General features: G+C 44.5%; 1 protein-coding gene and 1 non-coding gene across 2 annotated transcripts in view; one reads left to right on the top strand and one right to left on the bottom strand.

The window, feature by feature from the left end:
• Window positions 1–494: 494 nt before the first annotated feature.
• Window positions 495–19,922, bottom strand: part of BCL7C (BAF chromatin remodeling complex subunit BCL7C) — a 34,932-nt gene continuing 15,504 nt past the window's right edge. The window contains exon 6 of the mRNA XM_032605958.1: window positions 495–2,968. Coding sequence (XP_032461849.1) covers window positions 2,768–2,968 — 201 coding nt within the window. The 3' untranslated portion in view covers window positions 495–2,767. The remainder of the gene's footprint in view (window positions 2,969–19,922) is intronic.
• On the top strand, window positions 18,100–18,172 carry TRNAK-UUU. Its single transcript has one exon. It is a non-coding gene; the product is annotated as a tRNA-Lys (tRNA).

Here is a 19,922-nt window from a genome sequence, read left to right on the forward strand (position 1 = left end):
AAGCTCAGAGAGGTAAAGTGACTTGCCCAAGGTCTCACAACCAGGAACTGGCAGAGCTGGAATCCATAATTGGATCTTCTGACTCTGAGGTTCCTGAAACCATGAAACTTCAGTGACTGGGCTTTATGCTATACAGGAGAATTATTTCTGCAGGATATTTGCCTTGCCAACCCTACTCAGCTCAGAAGAGTATTTTGATGCAGGAAGTCCTTCCCGACCATTTTCAGGAAATTTGTGTTTTTTGTTTTTGGCCGCACCACGCAGCATGCAAAACTTCCAGGGAAGTCCTGAAATTTGTGTTTTTCTGAATCCCAAGAACAATCAGTCAAGAAATTGGGGGCTTCCCTGGTGGCGCAGTGGTTGAGAGTCCGCCTGCTGATGCAGGGGACACGGGTTCCTGCCCCGGTCCGGGAAGATCCCACATGCCGCGGAGCGGCTGGGCCCGTGAGCCATGACCGCTGAGCCTGCGCGTCCGGAGCCTGTGCTCCGCAACGGGAGAGGCCACAGCAGTGAGAGGCCCGCGTACCGCAAAAAAAAAAAAAAAATTGGGAAAACAGGAAAAACTATTATAATTCTCCTGTGAGAACGAATGCTTAACAATAAACATCGCGGAATTCCTGGTTTGAAGGAATACACTGATGTCAAGTAAAAAGCACGGCACAAGAATGAAACGCTGACAGAGTCCAAGGTTAAGGTAGACATTTCTGGAACTTGGGACCGAAGTACATAGGAGATAAGTGATCACAACTAATCAGTCATTTTTTTTTGTAGCTGTTGCCATGTAAAAAACGTATTCGTGGGAATTCCCTGGCGGTCCAGTGATTAGGACCCCATGCTTTCACTGCTGAGGGCCTGGGTTCAATCCCTGGTCGGGGAACTAGGATCCCACAAGCCACCACAAACAAACAAATAAAAAACGTATTCGTGGCCCTACTTGTTGTTAACAGTGAGTCATTCTCACAGATTAAAATATTAACCTGTTTACTTGTATATCTTATACAAATCCTATGAATGATGTTCTGAGAAGTCAAAAGTTTTAGAAACAAGTCCTTAAATTGGCAATTTCAACACATGGCTCTGTGTAGTGTAGTTGATCCTGTTGAAGGTTTAAACATTTTGTTATCCAAATACTACCCAGTAATGTTCTCTGGTATTTTCCTGGTTTTGAATATTTGCTATAGCCTACAGTTCTTTGTAACTACTACTAAATGTTTATTTCTTATTTATTAAAAAAATATAGAAAGTTATGAAAAATACAGAATAACATGACTTCAGGAATTCCTAAGAATTCCAATTTTTCAGTCCCCAGTCCTAGATTGATATATGTGTTGGGAATTTAGAAACCTTAGCCCAGAGAAACTCGATGACCTTCCTAAGCAATTCAGTGGGATGGCAAACTGGGGAGAGGCCATCTTTCTTGGCCTCCAGGAAGGTTCCGCACAGAAGCTGGCCCTGCAGCAGAGCTTCCCTGGTCAACATCCCTCCAAAGGCAGAGGTCTGAGAAGAGGTCGGTTCAGGGAGTCGGGGGCTGAGCCTGAAGCCTTGACCTTGGCATATGGAATATCTCCGGCGTCTCAAGTTGCATTTCAATCTTGGCACAAATATTCACTTTCATTCCTGGGAGTATCTGCTCACTTTAGTATAAAAAGTGTTTTATGTAATTATCACGAGAAAAATGAATGCTTCATAAGTAGATGACCTGTCAAACCTGCACCCTTCACTCGTGTACTGGCAGGAGAAGCAGTGCCGTGGGGCGGGGCTGTGGAGTCAGGCAGGCAGACCTGGGTCTGAATGCTGGTTCTGCCACATACTGGCTGTGTGACTTTGGGCCGGTCCCTTAACCTCTCTGAGACTCAGTTTCTCCTTCTGTAAAATGCTGATAATGAGAACCCCAATGGCACAGGAGTGTGGTGAGGATTGAATGAGGTCATTCCCATAAATCACAAAGCCTGGCACGGAGTAAGCCCTCAACCAATGGGAGACGTGATTATTTCGTAGTACGACGGGCCCAGCAGTGGAGTGCACAAGCAAGAACTCGGTGACGTCCATTGGAACCGCGCAAAGGGCTCACTTGCCCCGGACCTTCTCCAGGTGGGGTCTGCTGGGGGCGGCTCAGAAGCTTCATGAGCTCCCCGCCAGCCAGCCCAGGCCACCTTCCGCATCCCCACGTGGGCGAGGCGGGCGCCTGGGCGGGAAGGGAAGGCTTCCGGCCCCGTGGGCTCCCGGGGAACTGGCGAGGCTGGCCCCGCCAGGTGGTCTTGCTGCAGGTCCTCCAGGGATCAACGGAACCCACCCGCAGGTGGGGCATCCGTAGGCCTTCGGGGAGGCAGTAGGGAGGGGGTGGAGAGATGGGCGTGTGACGCAGGGTCTCTGCGCTTGTGCTGCCTCCCCGGGCCTCGGCCGGAGGCTGGCGGAGGCCCGGGTGCTTCCCGCGCAGCCCCTCCCGGGGTGGAGGCCGGGCGCGCATCCAGCACTCCGGACCCTCTGGCTGCGATGCGTCCTCAGGCGCTCGATGTGGTACGATTGTGCCCGAAGCCCTTCCCACACTTGGGGTGTCGTCGAGCCCGCTCTGAGCCGGTGTCAGTGGCGAGCCAGACGGGTGCTATGGCCTTAGGTTCGGGTCAGGCTGGGGCCACTCGCCCCCAATGATCCCGCGGTGGCTGTGGAGCTGGGAAGCTCTCTGCACCCTCGGGGGGCACGGGTGGGTGGCTGGATCTTGGGGCGGCCAAGGGAAGCCTAAGGGCCTCGCCTTGCCTGGGGAGCCAGCTCACCTCCCCTTCCCCTGGGGGGTCGTCCTCGGTGCCCTCGGGGCCTTGCTTCCTCCCACGGGAGCTCTGGGGTCCTGAGGCACCGCAGAACTGGGCCGGGCGTTTGTCCGGAGGCCCCTCCTGGGAAGGAGCCGCCTGAGGGGCTCTGTTTTCAGGCCTTTCTCGTGGAGGGCTCTCCTGGTCATCCTCACTCCTGAATCCTGCAGTGAAGAAAGAAGAAGCTGTAGTGTTTTCTCTTCTCCTCAACCCAGCCAAGACCAGGAAGACCCTGCCTTGGGAGTTCTAAACGGGGCAACTTGGTGGAAAGTCTTTGTAAACGATGTATTTCTGACAGCGGGCAGAGGTGGAGGCTGGGCCCTGTGGGAGCTCAGTTTCTGAAATTTAATAGAGCCAGGCAGCTCTACACTTATTTGCAGTGTGATTTCAGGCAAGTTACATAACCTCTTACAAAGTCTTAGTTTGTTCAGCTATCGGGTGGGGATAATAGGGCAGCATCACGGTAGCTACAGACTGTCAGGAAGGCAGGGCACAGCAGCAATATGTTAAATTGGAAAGATCAATATAAACCTGTGATGGGGACTTCCCTGGCGGTCCAGTGACTAGCACTCCACACTTTCACTGCCGAAGGCCCCGGTTAGTCCTTGGTTGGGGAACTAAGATCCCACAAGCTGCCCCGCACAGCAAAAAACAAAAACAAAAAACAAAACAAACAAAACCCAAAAAACCTGTACCTGAAAGAACACTTCTTTCTCCCAGGTGAGGTCCAGTACCCCGCTACTAACTCTCATGTATACCCCTAATGCCCAGATGTTGGTGTCATATTATTTACCATTAAAATAACCAGGAGTCCTAGGAGGGTAGTAGATTCCATTTCTTGATACAAGAAAAATCAGGATGGGTCTACAAGCCACCTGTTGAGGCCAGAAAGCAAGGATATTTTCAAGGATGTCAGGGGCAGTGTTACAAAGAGAAAGACACTCAGTAAATGCACGGCCACTGTCCAACCCGTAACGATTTGAGCACCCTAAAAAATATGACGATCGTTATGCTTAAGGGAAATATCTGGGAAAGGCTGTGAGACCCTAAGCTACCCCAAAGTATAGTTAATATCAAGTCTTCAAAAACGTAGTTGTACTACCTTTCTTAGATAAAGAAAGGTGATGAGAAGAGAGATGTATAATCTTGGTGCTTTTTATAAGTAGGAGAGTGTTAATATATGGAAATTTTGTTTCTTCTATTCTTCCTCTATTTATAAGGCATAAATATGAACTCATTTCTATCTGTGCAAGGAGAAAAGAATAGACCCAGGGAACTGTGAGTCCAGTGACCCTGGAAGAGCAGGGTTACCATGACTGGACAGCACTGATGGATACATATAGTAACCAGGTAGGAAATTTCAACGCTCTATTCCTATAGGATGATATACCCATTTGTCCTGATGAGAACTAACTTAAACACACTGTCTCATTTCCTAAGAGAGGACACGCGAAGGAGCTTTAAAAAATACCGATCTACAGGTCTCATCAAAAAGATCCCTGGATTCTATGATAAGCGATTAACATTCAGGCTATCTAAAGAACTCCCACAATATAAAAACAATAAAACAAACAACCCGACTGAAAAATGGGCAAAAAACTTGAAAAGACACTTCTCGAAAGAACATACACAAACTGACCAGCAAGCATATGAAAAGATGCTCAACATCACTAATTATTAGTAAAATGCAAATCAAAACCACGAGATGCCACCTCACACTCATTAGGATGGCTACTATTAAAAAAAAAAAACAAACAGAAAATAAATGTTGGTGAGGATGTGGAGAAATTGAAACCCTTGTTCACTGTTGGTGGAAATGTAAAATGGTGCCGCTGCTATGGAAAATAGTATGGTGGGCCCTCAAAAAAGATCCAGCAATTCCACTGCTACTGGGTATATATCCAAACGAATTGAAAGCAGAGTCTCAAAAAACATATTTGAACACCCCTGTTTATAGCAGCATTATTCACAATAGTCAAGGGATAGAAACAACAGATGGATGGATAAACAAAATGTGGTATATACATGCAGTGGAATATCATTCAGCCTTGAAAAGGAAGGAAATCCTATCTGACACATGAATTAGCATAGGTCCGTACTTCTGGCCATTTCTCATGCCGGACATAGTCAACAGCCAAAACGCACTGCTCGACGTTCTGTCCACCGTGAGGACTTTTCTCCACCACTGTCCTCCAGGTTCACCCAGCTGGCGGGCGGGGGCTGTAGCTGTCCACTGTCAGGTCATAACGGCCTATCAGCCAGACCCATCTGTAAACAGGCTTGAGTCTTCATCAGTCAGCTGGGTGTAAGGGACACCCCAGAAAGTCATAGCCAGTGACTGAGGGAGAGAAGACCATGCAACAGGAGCCACCTGGTCCTGTAAATGGCTCGCACCTTCTGGACCTTTCCAAGCCTGGTCTCTTATATCAAGTTATGATAGATTGCTGCTGTGCACAGCCAACCTCGTGGTTGGGTTGGTCAGACGACACCCCATTCACGATGAGAAGCTCAGGTTGCATGGTCACCTGATGTTACCTTGTTAGGTGGTCGGTTCCTACCAAGTCCCAATAGCAAGCCAGAGACTGTTGCTGAAAAGCCGAAGAGTTATCTATAGAAAAGAGCCTACACTTATCAAAAGTCCTATGAGTCTGTGCTTTGATTCTGCTTTTGGTGCTTGCTGGAGTATCACTGGCTCTGGGGGATCACAAATACCAAGAGATAGGGCAGCTGTAATGCAGCCTGAACATGTCACAGAGCCTCCTCTTGCTCCTGTCCCTACTCAAAACTGGCACCTCCCAGGTGACTCTATCGATGAGATACACTGCCTCCAAAATCCAAATAGGCCTACCAAGCACTGGGCCTCTTTTAGGGGGAGTAGGTTGTATGAGGAGCAACTTGTCTTTCACCTTGGAGGAGATACCTTTTCATACTCTAGGCCACTGCATCTCCAGAAACTTCACGGAATCTTTAGTGGGGCTTATCTCCCACTTTCTAGATTGCATATGTCTTATTAGGGCAATTAAAGTACTTGTTACTTGCTGCCCATCAGATCCAGTAATGTTGTCAATATAGTGGACCAGTGTGGTGTTTTGTGGGATGTTAATGATTAAGATCTTTGCAGACTCTATTACGGCAGAGCCCTGAGGCCACCTGAAGTTACATGGTGGCCTTGCCAGCTAAAAATGAAACTGCTCTGGTGGACCTTGCATACTGGTATGGAAGAAAAACCAAGTTGATAGCTGCATACCAAATACCAGGGGAAAGGTACTAAATTTGGGACAGCAGCTGCATTTGGAAGTGTCACCTGATTAAGTTCATGAAGGTCCACCGTCATTTTCCATCTGACTCCTGCACAGGAGAGACTGGTGGGTTAAATGGGTATGTGATAGGTCTCACTACCCCTGCTTCTTTCAATTCTTTGGCATGAATCTCTGCACTTCTCCCAGGGATGCGGTATTTTTACTGGTTTGCTGTCTTTGTAGGAAGTGGGACTTTCACTTAGCCCTCCTTGCCATATTGGTCCCCAGTCTGTGGGTCAGAGACCCTATGTGGGGATTCTGCCACTAAGACAGTTTTCAATTTATTGCCTCTCAGCTCCAAATTCAGGCTCTAGTATCTGCTCTGAGATACTGGACTGAACTGTTAATGCGTTTCTCCTGGCAGTTAAGCTTTGTCAGTAGAGGGCGCTAGAGGGACATTGAAAGAGGAAGGGGATGCTTTTCCTGGCTCTGGTCCTGTCGAGGTTTGGTTTTTTTCTTGCGCTTGCTGCAGTTTTGCAGGGGCACATCCAGTGGTTCCCTGCCTTAGATGCGTGTGAGTGAGGAGTCCTCTGAGGAGCTCGCAGCCCGCAACTTGCAACCACCTTGCCGCACCCTCTCTACTCCCACGTGGTCACCACAGACCCCAGACCACAAGCTGACTTTGCAGTGAGTGGACTCTTGACGCTTCAGACTTCTTGTGCACCTCACGAGGCTTTCTCTAGCACTGATCTCCGGCAGAGCAAGCTTTCTCCAGCACTTGACTTTGGTAGCAGTCTGGTTTTCTCCAGCACTCTGCTCTTAGCGAGTGCACCTTCTCTAACGACAACAGTGCTTGATTCTTGGTGCGGCTTTCTCCAGCACTGGGCTCTCCCTGATTATACATCTGGCTCTTGACTGCACAATGGTATGACTTTATAGAGTGCTTGATCCCTGTACTGGCAAAGCTCTCTCCAGCACTGGGTTCCTGTACGGAACACTTCCTACAATCTTGGTTCCAGCAGTGCTGGAACCCCATGAGGGCAAATTTCATGCATGACATGAAATTTCATGCATGACACCCCAGAGGGCAAATTTCCAGGAAGTCCCATTGGTGAGGCAGTCAGCGACTTCTCTGCCATGCCCTTTCAAGTGAAGTCTGGATCTCAGCCTGGTGGGAGAGGACTCTTCCTTGGGCTCTCTATCTCAGTCCTAGAGAGAGTAGCTGATCTTAACACCTCTGTTTCTGTATTCTTTAGAATTGTCTTTAGCTCTAATTAGCCGATTCCCTATTATTCCAATCCCCTGTTAATAATTGTTTATGTTAAACTTTCCCATTGTGGCTTCTCTCTCCTGGTTAGACCTTGATTGATATAATAATTGGTACTGGGATGGTCCCAGGAGAAAGACTCACAAAGATGGGATTTTGCAATGATATGGTCATACCCTTGAGTTTGAGCACAGTGCGGAGCTCCTAACCAATGGGAAATGGGATGCTAGCAATCCACGGTATGCAGTGGCATCACAGTTAATCAAACTGTTGCCTGTGGTTGATTGTGATGAGATGCCAACTGAAGCTCATGCCTTGGGAGCCCAACTGGCTGCTGCCCTTGACTCCTACAGCAGTAGTACTAACTCAGACCTGTGGTGTAGGATGGATTCTTTGCAGTGCACTTGGGTGATTACAGAGAGAAAATGACAAACTCGGGTCTCTTCACTTCCAGCACAAGTCACAATCTGAGAACCAGGATACTTACACGACAGTCCTAAAACTATCTTTTAATTATGTAGACCCAGGGCTGATATTGCTAAAAGTCAAACACAAAATTTAATTGTGTAAGTTGATGATTTATAAGGACAGTTGAATTCACACTCTTATCAAATCTGTCATGGGAAAACTAGGGTATCAATCAGGAAAGGATAAGGTCCAGAAATTCGAAAGGGTGCATCTGGTTGGAATCAGATGAAGCAGACAATAGTGGACTCCCAAGTCATTCTGAGTCTCCTTTGCCGGTGGAAGTAGCTTGCTCTTCTGTGTTTGATGAGACTCGCTGTTCTCTGTCTGAAGACCCTGTGAAAACCTCACCTGGGGCAAATGCCTTGAAAGGGGGTGCTCATTCCACTCAAAATTCACCACAACTACCCTGTTGCCTCTAAGCCTTTTAACAAGGCTCAAGTCCCAACACATTTCAGGAAGACAGGTACACACCATGATCCAGGAAGAAACAGCTTACACATCAAAAGAATAGCAATACATTGCTAATATGTTGGCAGAAACCTAAGGAGTGTGTGAGAATGGATTCTAAGGGTGTTAGACCAATGAGGGTAGAGTATAACACTAGATAGGGCCACATTCACTTATATGGGTGTATTTACTAAAGATCCCAGATTTAATGTGCTAGCTCACACACCTGAAGTTGGCACTGAGAAGTTATTTGGTTAGCTGACTGAAATTTAGTGAAGTTGAGATACTAGAGTTCTCCTGGCATCACATAGAAGAGAGAATCCAAAGGCTTGGGTGATAAGACTGATTTATCATGTGTAATCTGTCAACTGTAGTCAGTGAGAGGACCCAGAGACAATTCCTTTGCTAAAACACTGAAGGGAGCATCTCCATGCTTGAAAAGCTCTCTGGTTATTCTTCTTTGTAGGCCAGGTATGACTGTAGGGGGTATCACCATTTATTTGGACTCCCTGCTATCGGTGGGTATCATGGGATCCAGATAAGGTGGACACATTAACTGTAAAGGGCAGCAGGGACCACCAGGCAATCTGATTTCTTGGCTAGCAGAGATCTTTGGCAATGGTATTTGTTCACTGTCCCTAGCAATGAAATAAATGGGAAACCTACTCCACAACTGCTGGATTTATTTCCTTCTTGACCTTCTATCCAGTTATTTCATCCATTATTGAAAGTACAGTATTAAAGTCTCCAACTATTATTGTTGAATTGTCTATTTCTCCCCTCAATTATGTCAGGTTTTGTTTCATGTATTTTGGGGTTCTGTTTTTAGGTACTTATATGTTTATAATTATTATGTCTTCCTGAGGGATCAACCTTTTTATCATTGTAAAATGTCTTTTGTCTCTAGTAACAAGTTTTGTTTTAAATTCTGTTTTGTCTGGTAATTAGTATAGCCACTCCACATCTCTTATAGTTGCTTTTGCATAGCATATCTTTTTTTATCCTTTTACTTTCAACCTATTGATGTCATTGATTATAAAGAGAGCATATAGTTGGATCACGCTGGGTTTTTAAAATCTATTCTGCCAATCTCTATCTTTTGACTGCAATGTTTAGTCCATTTACATTTAATGCAATTGCTAATAGATAGGATTTATATCTGTCATTTGGCTATTTGTTATTTATAATTCTTTTCTTTTTTGTTCCTATGTTTCTCCACTACCACTTTCTTTTTGTGTTAAATATTTTCTAGTATTCCATTTTAATTCCCTTGTTGTTTTATTCTGTTCTTTTGAGTTACTTTTTTAGTGGTTTCCCTGGGAATTACAATTAACATCTCTACTTAAAACAATCTAGTTGGGCTTCTCTGGTGGTGCAGTGGTTAAGAATCCGCCTGCCAATGCAGGGGACACAGGTTTGAGCCCTGGTCTGGGAGGATCCCACATGCCGCAGAGCAACTAAGCCCACACACTACAACTACTGAGCCTGTGCTCTAGAGCCTGCAAGCCACAACTACTGAGCCCACGTGCCACAACTACTGAAGCCCATGTGCCTAGAGCCCACGCTCTGCAACAAGAGAAGCCACCGCAATGAGAAGACTGTGTGCCACAATGAAGAGTAGTCCCCATTCACTGCAACTAGAGAAAGCCCGCATGCAGCAACGAAGACCCAATGCAGCCAAAAATAAATAAATAAAATAAATTTATTTAAAAAAAAACAATCTAGTTCATGTTAATGCCAACTTAATTTCAGTAGTATATAAAAACTTGCTCCTATATAGCTCCCTTCTCTCACTCCTCCTTTGCGCTACTATTTTTTTTTAAATTTATTTATTTATTTACTTATTTATCTTTGGCTGCTTTGGGTCTTCATTGCTGAGCGTGGGCTTTCTCTAGTTGCAGTGAGCAGGGGTTACTCTTCGTTGTGGTACATGGGCTTCTCATTGCGGTGGCTTCTCTTGTTGCGGAGCATGGGCTCTCAGTGCGTGGGCTTCTGTAGCTGTGGCTCGCAGGCCTCTGTAGTTCTGGCTCGCGGGCTCTAGAGCGCAGGCCAGTAGTTGTGATGAACGGGCTTAGTTGCTCTGCAGCATGAGGGATCTTCCTGAACCAGGGGTCAAACCCATGAACCCTGCATTGGCAAGCGGATTCTTAACCACTGCACCACTAGGGAAGTCCCCTTTGTGCTATTATTGTCATACCTGTTACATCTTTATTTATTATAAGCCCATAAACACAGTTTTACAATTATTGCTTTTTGCAGTTGTCTTTTTTAAATTTTATTGGGGTATATTGTTTTACAATGTTTGCAGCTGTCTTTAAAATATAAAAATTATAAACAAAATATATTTATACTGTCTTTTCTATATACTTATATAGTTTCCATTATTGATGTTCTTTATTTCCTCATGTGGATTTGAGTTACTGTCTAGTCCTTTCATTTTAGCCTGAAGGAGTCCCTCTGAATTTCTTATAAGGTAGGTCTGCTAGGAACAAATTCTCTTCATTTTTGTTCATCTGGGAATGTCTTAATTTCTCCTTTATTTTTTTGAAGGATTGTTTTGCTGGGTATAGATTTCTTGGTTTTGACAGTTTTGTTCTTTCAGCACTTTGCATATGTTATCTCACTGTATTCTGGCCTCCATAGTTTCTGATAAGAAGTTAGCTGTTGATCTTATGGAAGATCCCTTGTACATGATGATTTGTTTTTTCTCTTGCTGCTTTCAGTATTCTGTCTTTCAACAGTTTGATTATGATATGTCTAGATATGAATCTCTCAGTTTATCCTACTTTGAGCTTCTTGGCTGTGTAGATTAATTTTTTAATTTATTTATTTAATTTATTTATTTTTGGCTGTGTTGGGCCTTTGTTGCTGTGCACGGGTTTTCTCTAGTTGCGGCGAGAGGGGGCTACTCTTTGTTGCAGTACGCGGGCTTCTCATTGCAGTGGCTTCTCTTGTTGCGGAGCATGGGCTCTAGATGTGCAGGCTTCAGTAGTTATGTCATGTGAGCTCAGCAGTTGTGGCTCGTGGGCTGTAGAGTGCAGGCTCAGCAGTTGTGGTGCACAGGCTTAGTTGCTCTGTGGCATGTGGGATCTTCCCGACCAGGGCTTGAACCTGCGTCCCCTGGGTTGGCAGGTGGATTCTTAACCACTGCACCACCAGGGAAGCCCCCATTAATTTTTTTTTTAATATTTATTTTATGTATGTATGTATGTATGGCTGTGTTGGGTCTTCATTTCTGTGCGAGGGCTTTCTCTAGTTGTGGCGGGGGGGGGGAGCCGCTCTTCATCATGGTGCGTGGGTCTCTCACTATTGTGGCCTCTCTTGTTGCAGAGCACAGGCTCCAGACGCGCGGGCTCAGTAGTTGTGGCTCACGGGCTTAGCTGCTCCGTGGCATGTGGGATCTTCCCAGAACAGGGCTCGAACCCGTGTCCCCTGCATTGGCAGGCAGATTCTCAACCACTGTGCCACCAGGGAAGCCCCCGATTAATTTTTTAAAACATCAAATTCAGGGAAATTATTTCTTCAAATACTTTTTTTTTTTGGCTGTGTTTGGGTCTTTGTTGCTGCATGTGGGCTTTCTCTAGTTGCAGTGAGCAGGGGCTACTCGTAGTTGTGGTGCGTGGGCTTCTCATTGTGGTGGCTTCTCGTTGCAGAGCATGGGCTCTAGGTGCGAGGACTTCAGTAGTTGCAGCACGTGGGCTCAGGAGTTGCAGCACGTGGGCCCTAGAGCGCACAAGCTTCAGTAGTTGTGGCTTGTGGGCTCTGAGCGCAGGCTCAGTAGTTGTGGTGTGCAGGCTTAGTTGTTCCGTGGCATATGGGATCTCCCTGGGGCAGGGCTCGAACCTGTGTCCCCTGCATTGGCAGGCAGATTCTTAACCACTGCACCACCAGGGAAGTCCCCAAATACTCTTTCTGCCCCTTTCACTTCTCTCCATCTGGGACTCTCATTATATGTATATTAGTACATCTGATGGTATCCCACAGGTGTCTGGGGGCTCCATTCCTTTTTCTTCATTCTTTTTTCTTTCTATTCCTCAGACTGAGTAATCGCAATTGACCTGTCTTCAAGTGTGTTGATTCTTTCTTCTGCCAAGTCAAATCCTCTATTGAGCCCTGTTAGTGAATCTTTCAATTGTACTTTTGTACTGTTGAGCTCCAGAATTTCTATTTCTATTTGAGATATATATATACGTATGCATGTGTATACACATACATACATGCACATTTTTAATATAAATATAATCTTTCTATATGCTTATTAATAGTCTCTGTTTGGTGAGACATCATTCCCACACTTCCTTTTGATTCTTTAGGCATGGTTTCCTTTAGTTCTTTGAATATATTTATAATAGCTGATTTAAAGACTTTGTCTGATAACTTCCTCAGGGACAGTTTCTTTTGACTCCTTTTTTTCCTTTGTGTGGGCCATACTTTCCTGTTTCTTTGCATGTCTCGTAATTTTTTTTATTGACAGTGACATCTTAAATATTATAAGGTGGCAACTCCAAAAATCTGATTCCAGCCCTCCTCAGGCTTTGTTGCTGTTGTTGCTGCTGTTTACGAACTTTCCTAGATGAATTCTGTAAAGACTGCATTCTTTGTGCATGGCCATTGACGTCTGTGCTCGATTAGCTTGCTTAGTGGTCAGCTAATGATTGGACAGAGATTTCCTCTAATGCCTTCAACCAATAAATTTCCTAGCCTTTTCTGAGGGGCTCTGTGTGTGTGTGTGTGCAGAACACTGCTTTAACTTCCACTTCCTGCTCGCACAGAGCATCAAGGTCAGCTAGAGGTAAGAGCTTAGGGTCTTCTCAGGTCTTTCCTGAGTGCATACAGCCCTACTCATGCTTGTGACCTTATAGGGATTCCCAGGAATGTGTCAGGGCTTTTCAAAGCCCTCTATGGATATTTCATTCCCTAGTTTTTCCTTTTAAGTTTTTTTGTGTTTTTTTTGGTCCAGCCTCTTTTTTTTTTTTTAATATTTATTTATTTAGTTGGTTGCGCCGGGTCTTAGTTGCAGTAGATAGGCTCCTTAGGGGGTTGCAGCATGTGGGCTCCTTAGTTGTGGCACACGAACTCTTAGTTGCAGCATGCACGTGGGATCTAGTTCCCTGACCAGGGATGGAACCTGGGCCCCCTGCATTGGGAACGCAGAGCCTTAACCACTGTGCCACCAGGGAAGTCGCTAGCCTCTTTTTTTTTTAAGTTTTTATTTTTTAATTTTTTGGCCGTGCTGCACAGTTTGCGGGATCTTAGTTCCCCAACCAGGGATTGAGGTCCAGCCTCTTGTTACCCCAAAACTGGTATCACCATCTCAGGCTGCTGTGATATTAAACAATGGCCACTGATTGTTTTAAACTAGGGATGTTTCAACATATCCCTAGGGGTATGGCTGTAGCACAGGGAGAGTTCTGAGTCGGGTCAAATAAAGACAAACTCTGAGAATAGAGCTTTTCAGAGAGCTACCAAACAGAGATACTTCTCTGGGAATGGAGCTGTTATGAAGACTCAAACCTGTTCCCCCTCCTGTGGCTACTAAGCACTGGTTTTCACAATTCCTTTAGTTGTGACGCTTTTAGTTTTCAAGGTTTCTGTGAACCTGTGAAGAGGAGAATGGGACTAAGGCAAGTTAAAACTGCACAAAGTTCACTGTTCTCACTAGGGCACAGCTGTTTTTCTGGAGTAAATGCTCCTTGGGTTGTAGCTAGGCTTTGGTTAATTTTCAGAGTTCTGAAAAAGCTTATTTTGACCATTTTAGCCAGAGTTCTTCTTGTTTTTATGAAGGAGTGAATTTTCAGAGGTCCTCGCTCCACCATTCTGGAAGTGTTTCTCTTCTGCTTGATCTACAGGAGAAACCCTAGGTCTGGTAGCCAAAATTCTGATTTGAGTTGTCACAGTGGAGAATCATAGCCTGTCACTAGTTCGCAGACCCAAGTCAATCATAGACCTAGAGTCGCTTAACTGAGGGTGATGCTAAGTCTCCTTGAGGAAGGACCTTGTACCATTGCTGCAAGTATTCATCATAAGTCTTTCCCTAAGCCTTCCCCAAAGGGACCTGTGGCCGTTTTACTAGGGTGTGCACTGGGTAAAAGGAACTATCCAGACCCTTCATGGGTTATTAGACATTGGCTCTAATGGACACATTCCTAGGGACCCAAAATGCCACTGTGATCCACCAGTCAAAGTAGATGCTTACAGCAGCCAGGTGATAGATGGAATCTTAACTCCAGGCCAATTCAGTGGGCCTAGGTGGCCCATAGACCCATTCTGTGGTTATTTCTTCAATGCCTGAATTTATCATTAAAATAGACATACTTGGTAATTGGCACAGTCAGTAATGAGAGACTCAAAGATACTGGAAGAAATCTTACAACACATCAAAAATACGAGGGAAAAGAAATCATACCATTAAATGTAAATTTGAAGGACAGATCCAGAAGACTTAACACACAAATAATAGAAGTCCCCAAAGGAGAGAAAAGTAACAGGTGGAGAGGGAAATTTGAGTCTCAAGATTAAAAGACTGACATGAATGAAGATAAACATCTAGACATATCCTGATGAAATTCCTAAATTCCAGAGGTAGAAGACAACAACAACCACTACAATTTGCAAGCTTCCAGATAGAAAGACTAGGTTACTTATAAAGGAGCAAGAATCAGACTAGTTTAAGACCACCCATCTGCAATCCTATGAGCTAGGAGACAGTAGAATACAGACTGCTAAGAGAGAAGGAATGTAACCCAAAAATCAAAGCAAGTCATCGTGTCACTTCTCAACCAGGGCAAAAGAAAGACATCTGCTAGCCTACAACATTCAGTGCATGGATCATGTGCATGCCTATCTGAGGGAAGTGCTCAAGAAATTCTCTCAATAGTGATTGAGAGCTCATGATAATGCAAGAGGAAGAGATGGGGTAGCAGAGGTGAGCAACGAATCTTGCGATATATATAGTTTGGTTTAAATGGTAGGAGATAGACTGGGAATTTGTGCTTTAGGTATTAAGTAAGGATTCTTTTGCAGAAGTCATGAACTTTAATGGAAAACCTAATAATAGATTAGAACAAAAAAAAAAAAACCCTGTAAACTATCTTAGTAAAACTCCAGGAGTAGGGAGAGTGGGGAAGTCAACAGCATTCTAAAGGTATCATCTTTCAGGAGATTGTGTGGGAATGGGCAAGTAAAACATTTTGGTGAAGGAGTAGGATTATTACCATGTACTGATACAACAATTTAAGAATAATTGTGATTGCTAGGAAAGAAAAGATAAACACTAGCAGCTTAATAAAGGGGAGGGTGGATGGCAATAAATACAAACTTGACCAAGTCAACAAAAGTTAAAAAAAAAAAGCAAACAGGAAAACATTAATGAAAAATAAATAGTAAATGTAAAATAAGGTAGAAAGAAAAAAGTATATTGTTTATTACAATAAATATGAACAGACTGATTAACCTATTATAAGGCAGAAACTAAATGACTTTAAAATCTAGCTATAAGCAATTTATAGGAAACACATAAAGTGACAAAAATGTTTCACATAAACGGACAAAAATTTTCAGGCAAATGCAACCAAAACAACAAGAATGAGGGAAGAGTTCTTGCCAAGATTCTGGCAATGTTTATTTCTGGTTCTGGGTGGTGGTTATGAGGGTATTTTGTTCTATGATATCATGTTAAGCTATTTCTATATGAATGTCTATGCATGATATTTCATAACTGTGATAGGGAGAATAATGGCCTTTGTCTAATGTCCTAAAATGTCCACATCCTAATCCCCACAACCTCTGAATCTGTTACTTTACATGGCAGAAGGGACTCTGCAGATGTGATTAAACTGAAGTCCTTGAGACAGGGACATTATCCGGGATAATCCAGGTGGCCAGTGTAATCATACGAGTCCTTAAAATTGGAAAACCTTTTCTGGTTATGGTCAGAGGGAGACGTAACTGTGGAAGAATGGTCAGAGAGATGCAACATTGCTGCTCTGAAGAAGGGGGAAGGGGACCGCAAGCCAAGGACTATGGAGTTCCTCCGGAAGCAGGAAAAGGTGAGGAAACGGATCCTCCTCTAGAGCCTTGGAAGGAACACAGCACTCCCTACCCCTTGATTTTAGCCCAGTGAGACCCATGTTGGACTTCTGACCTCCAACACTGTAAGATAATAAATCTATGTTATTTTAAGCCACCAAATATGTGGTAATTTGCTACAACAATAGAATACTGATACAACAAAAAAAAAGCCTTAAGATGTTTGTCTTCCTGTTATGACCTCTACTTCATCTTCCTTTTCTTTTCAGCTTCACTCTTTTTAAAATTTTATCTTATATATATTTTTGGCCACATTGCGTGCCTTGCGTGGTTCTTAGTTCCCGGACCAGAGATTGAACCCAGGCCCTCGGCACTGAAAGTGCAGAGTCCTAACTACTGGATTGCCAGGGAATTCCCCCAGCTTCACTCTTAAGCCAAACTTCCTTCTTGCCCATAGCTTTGTGAGTCAACAGTCATGGGGAGAGAACGAATGGAAAGAGCACTGAGCTTCAAGATAAGGAACCAAAGTTGTAGTTCTAGCTTTGCACTAACTTGCTGTGTGACTCTGAGCCAATTGCTTTCCCTCTCTGAGTCTATAACGTTAATTATTTTAATTAACAAAAATTATATATTGAACAAAATATTTAGCTAGATGTTGTTCAGGGGTATAATACTTCCCCAGTCACAAAGTCTACTTATCCAAACACTTAAATATGTGAATTTACTTCTTTCTGTTCAACTTATAGGCAACTCTGAGGATTTCAGATCCAGTTCATACAAATTTCAAATCATTCCTTGTTATGACCTTGGGACCTGGAGCTGTAAAAATTAAAAAGGCCACAAACATTCCATAGAAGAATATCCCTCTCAGAGGGCATGCTACCTATCCCAAAATAACCCACAGAAAGAATGAATCCTAAAACATTTCAAGAAAATAAGGAAGGGTATATAGAATATCCATTAATAGAGGAAGTAGTTTAAAAATATTTTAAATGCCACTCTATGCCTATTCAATAACTTTCAGTAAAAGAAAAAAATGTGTAGGATTTTTCATAGGTTTATATATCCCATGTAGCTGCTGAGCATTTATGGTGGAGCCTCACAGACACCTGGGACATTGGTCATACCCTTTGAGACCCACGGAAGTCATGGGGTCCCTGGAACGTCCTTGTTCCTTAGAAGTGGTACATTCACTCCCAGCACAGTGACCCCCACCAGACTCCTGATATGGGCTCTCATGGCCCCTGCTGTTTCAGTTCACTTTTTCTGGGTCTGGCTTTCAAACTTCCCAAGAGGTTAGATCTGATCAGCTGGGTAGGCATGATCCAGTCGGGCAGTATTTCCAGGCCCAAACACCTCCCAGGCCACCAGGCCACCCTACAGGAGTCCACTGGCGTTCTGGGCATGACCTTTGCTGTGGACGCTGCCTGGTGAGTTACAGGATGACCACCGTCCCTCGGCCCTGCTAACTGCATGCCTGTAGCGGCCTCAGAAATTATGACAATCAAATCTGCCCTATGCTTTTCTGAATGCTCAGGCCCCACTGAGAATCACTGTTATGGAAAATTGGGTTCAGATGACAATTCCTGGGCCCACTGGGGATTTGAGAGGAGGAAAGTGGGGTGTCATGACATTTGCTCAGATGGGATTGCAGCTGCAGCTGCCATGTGAATTAGGAGGACACCTCTCTAGTACAAGGTCTTGAATTCCTTAAGTGGAATTTCTCCCACCATGGGGTTTTGAGGTGTGTAATCATTTAAACTGGAGAAAGAGTACGGTACATGTAGGGGCATAATGGGGGGGGAACGTATTTTTATTTTATTATGAAAAAGAAAATACAGGGAATTCCCTGGTGGTCCAGTGGTTAGGACTCTGCGCTTTTACTGCCGAGGGCCCAGGTTCGATCCCTGGTCAGGGAACTAAGATCCCACAAGCCACACGGCATGGCCAAGAAAGAAAGAAAGAAAGTACAGAAATACAGATAAGAAAAAATAAGAGTAACACTATATTCCTACCACCCAGAGATTCCTATTGCTAACACCTTGAATTGTTCTTTTCTATCTTTCCTAAGAGCTCAGCATGGGGCCCAGCATAGAACAGAACTTCCATGGCTGTTGAGGAATGAACCGAAATGATTCCTCACCTATAAATTAGGAGGTATGAAGTGATCTCTAAAAAAACTCCCCTCTAAAAATCTAGAAGTGTAGAGTAGGGCGGTGGATAAAAACTTGACCTCTACTGTGTGTCTCATGTAAACATACACATTACATATACCCATCTATCTAGCACTTAACCTAGGGCCTGGCATGTTAGGAAGACCCAGTCAATGGGAGCCACTGTTACCATCATGTCCTTGCTCCCCACAAGGTTCAAGGATCCCCGTCTCCTTTCCCCCAAACTCCAAGCCCCTCAGCCCACTTGCTGCTCTGAAAGCCGTGGCAGAAAATGTCTCCTTAGAGCAGACTGTGAGACTCCTTTCTTTACAGGAACACTCTCTTTACAGTGGTCTTTGAGTTTAATTTTGAAATTGAAAAAAAAGGGAAAAAAAAAACAAAACAGCCTGCTTTCATACTTCCCTGGTGGCGCAGTGGTTAAAAATCCACCTGCCAGTGCAGGGGTCGTGGGTTCGAGCCCTGGTCTGGGAAGATCCCACATGCTGCGGAGCAACTAAGCCCATGCGCCACAACTACTGAGCCTGCGTGCCACAACTACTGAAGCCTGCGCGCCTAGAGCCCGTGCTCTGCAACAAGAGAAGCCACCGCAGTGAGAATCCCGTGCACTGCAACCAAGAGTAGCCCCCGCTCACCGCAACTAGAGAAAGCCCGTGCAAAGCAACGAAGACCCAACGCAGCCAAAAATAAATAAAGAAAAATTAAAAAAAGGAAAAAGCCTGCTTTCATTAGAAAGTTGCGAAGAATAGGGAACACTAAAATTTTGCTGTAGATGATGGAGGAAATAGTCTGACTTCAGAGTCTGTGCTCTGTGTTCGAGATCACACGCTCTCCAATCAGACTACGTGGACTCACATCTGCCTCTACTATTTACTGACTGGGGGACCTTAGATAAGTGACTTAACTTCTCCGTGCCTCAGTTTTCCCATCTGTAAAATGGACACAATAATAATACTTATCTCACAGAGTTGTTGAAATGATTTTTGTGAGGTTATGCATGTAGTTTCTTAGAGTATTACCTGGCTCAGGGTTAGCTATTTGGTTCTATATGGCCCCAAATTATTCTTAGATCTAAACTGCTTGGAGTGAGGGTTGAGATTCTCACTCAAGTTGAATAACAATGGACCCTAATTGCCTTTGAAGGAGGATAGGTGTGATTAACTTCAAGTTTGGGTCCAAGCTGAATTGCACAGCTATGTGAGGGGAGGACCAAGTATGTTTGTCTTCTGTATGCTACATTTTTAAAGTTAAGATTTAAAAATTAAGCTCCCTCCTTTCTTTGCCCTCGAGGAAAAGAAAACTAGTTTAAATGGAAATGGGCTCTGAGTTTAATGTGCTATTAAAGCCAACAGTGAAAGAATATAAGGTGTATTAAGAAGGGTAGGAGGGTGGGAGGCAGAGGGTCTTGGGGGAGGTGATGACAAGGGATGGAAAAGTCCCCAGGCCTGGAAGGGGAGAGAGGGAGTCCTGGCACATGCCCCAAGGCTGTGCTCCATGA

This window comes from Phocoena sinus, chromosome 15, assembly GCF_008692025.1.
Source record: "Phocoena sinus isolate mPhoSin1 chromosome 15, mPhoSin1.pri, whole genome shotgun sequence".
Classification (NCBI taxonomy): Eukaryota; Metazoa; Chordata; class Mammalia; order Artiodactyla; family Phocoenidae; genus Phocoena; species Phocoena sinus.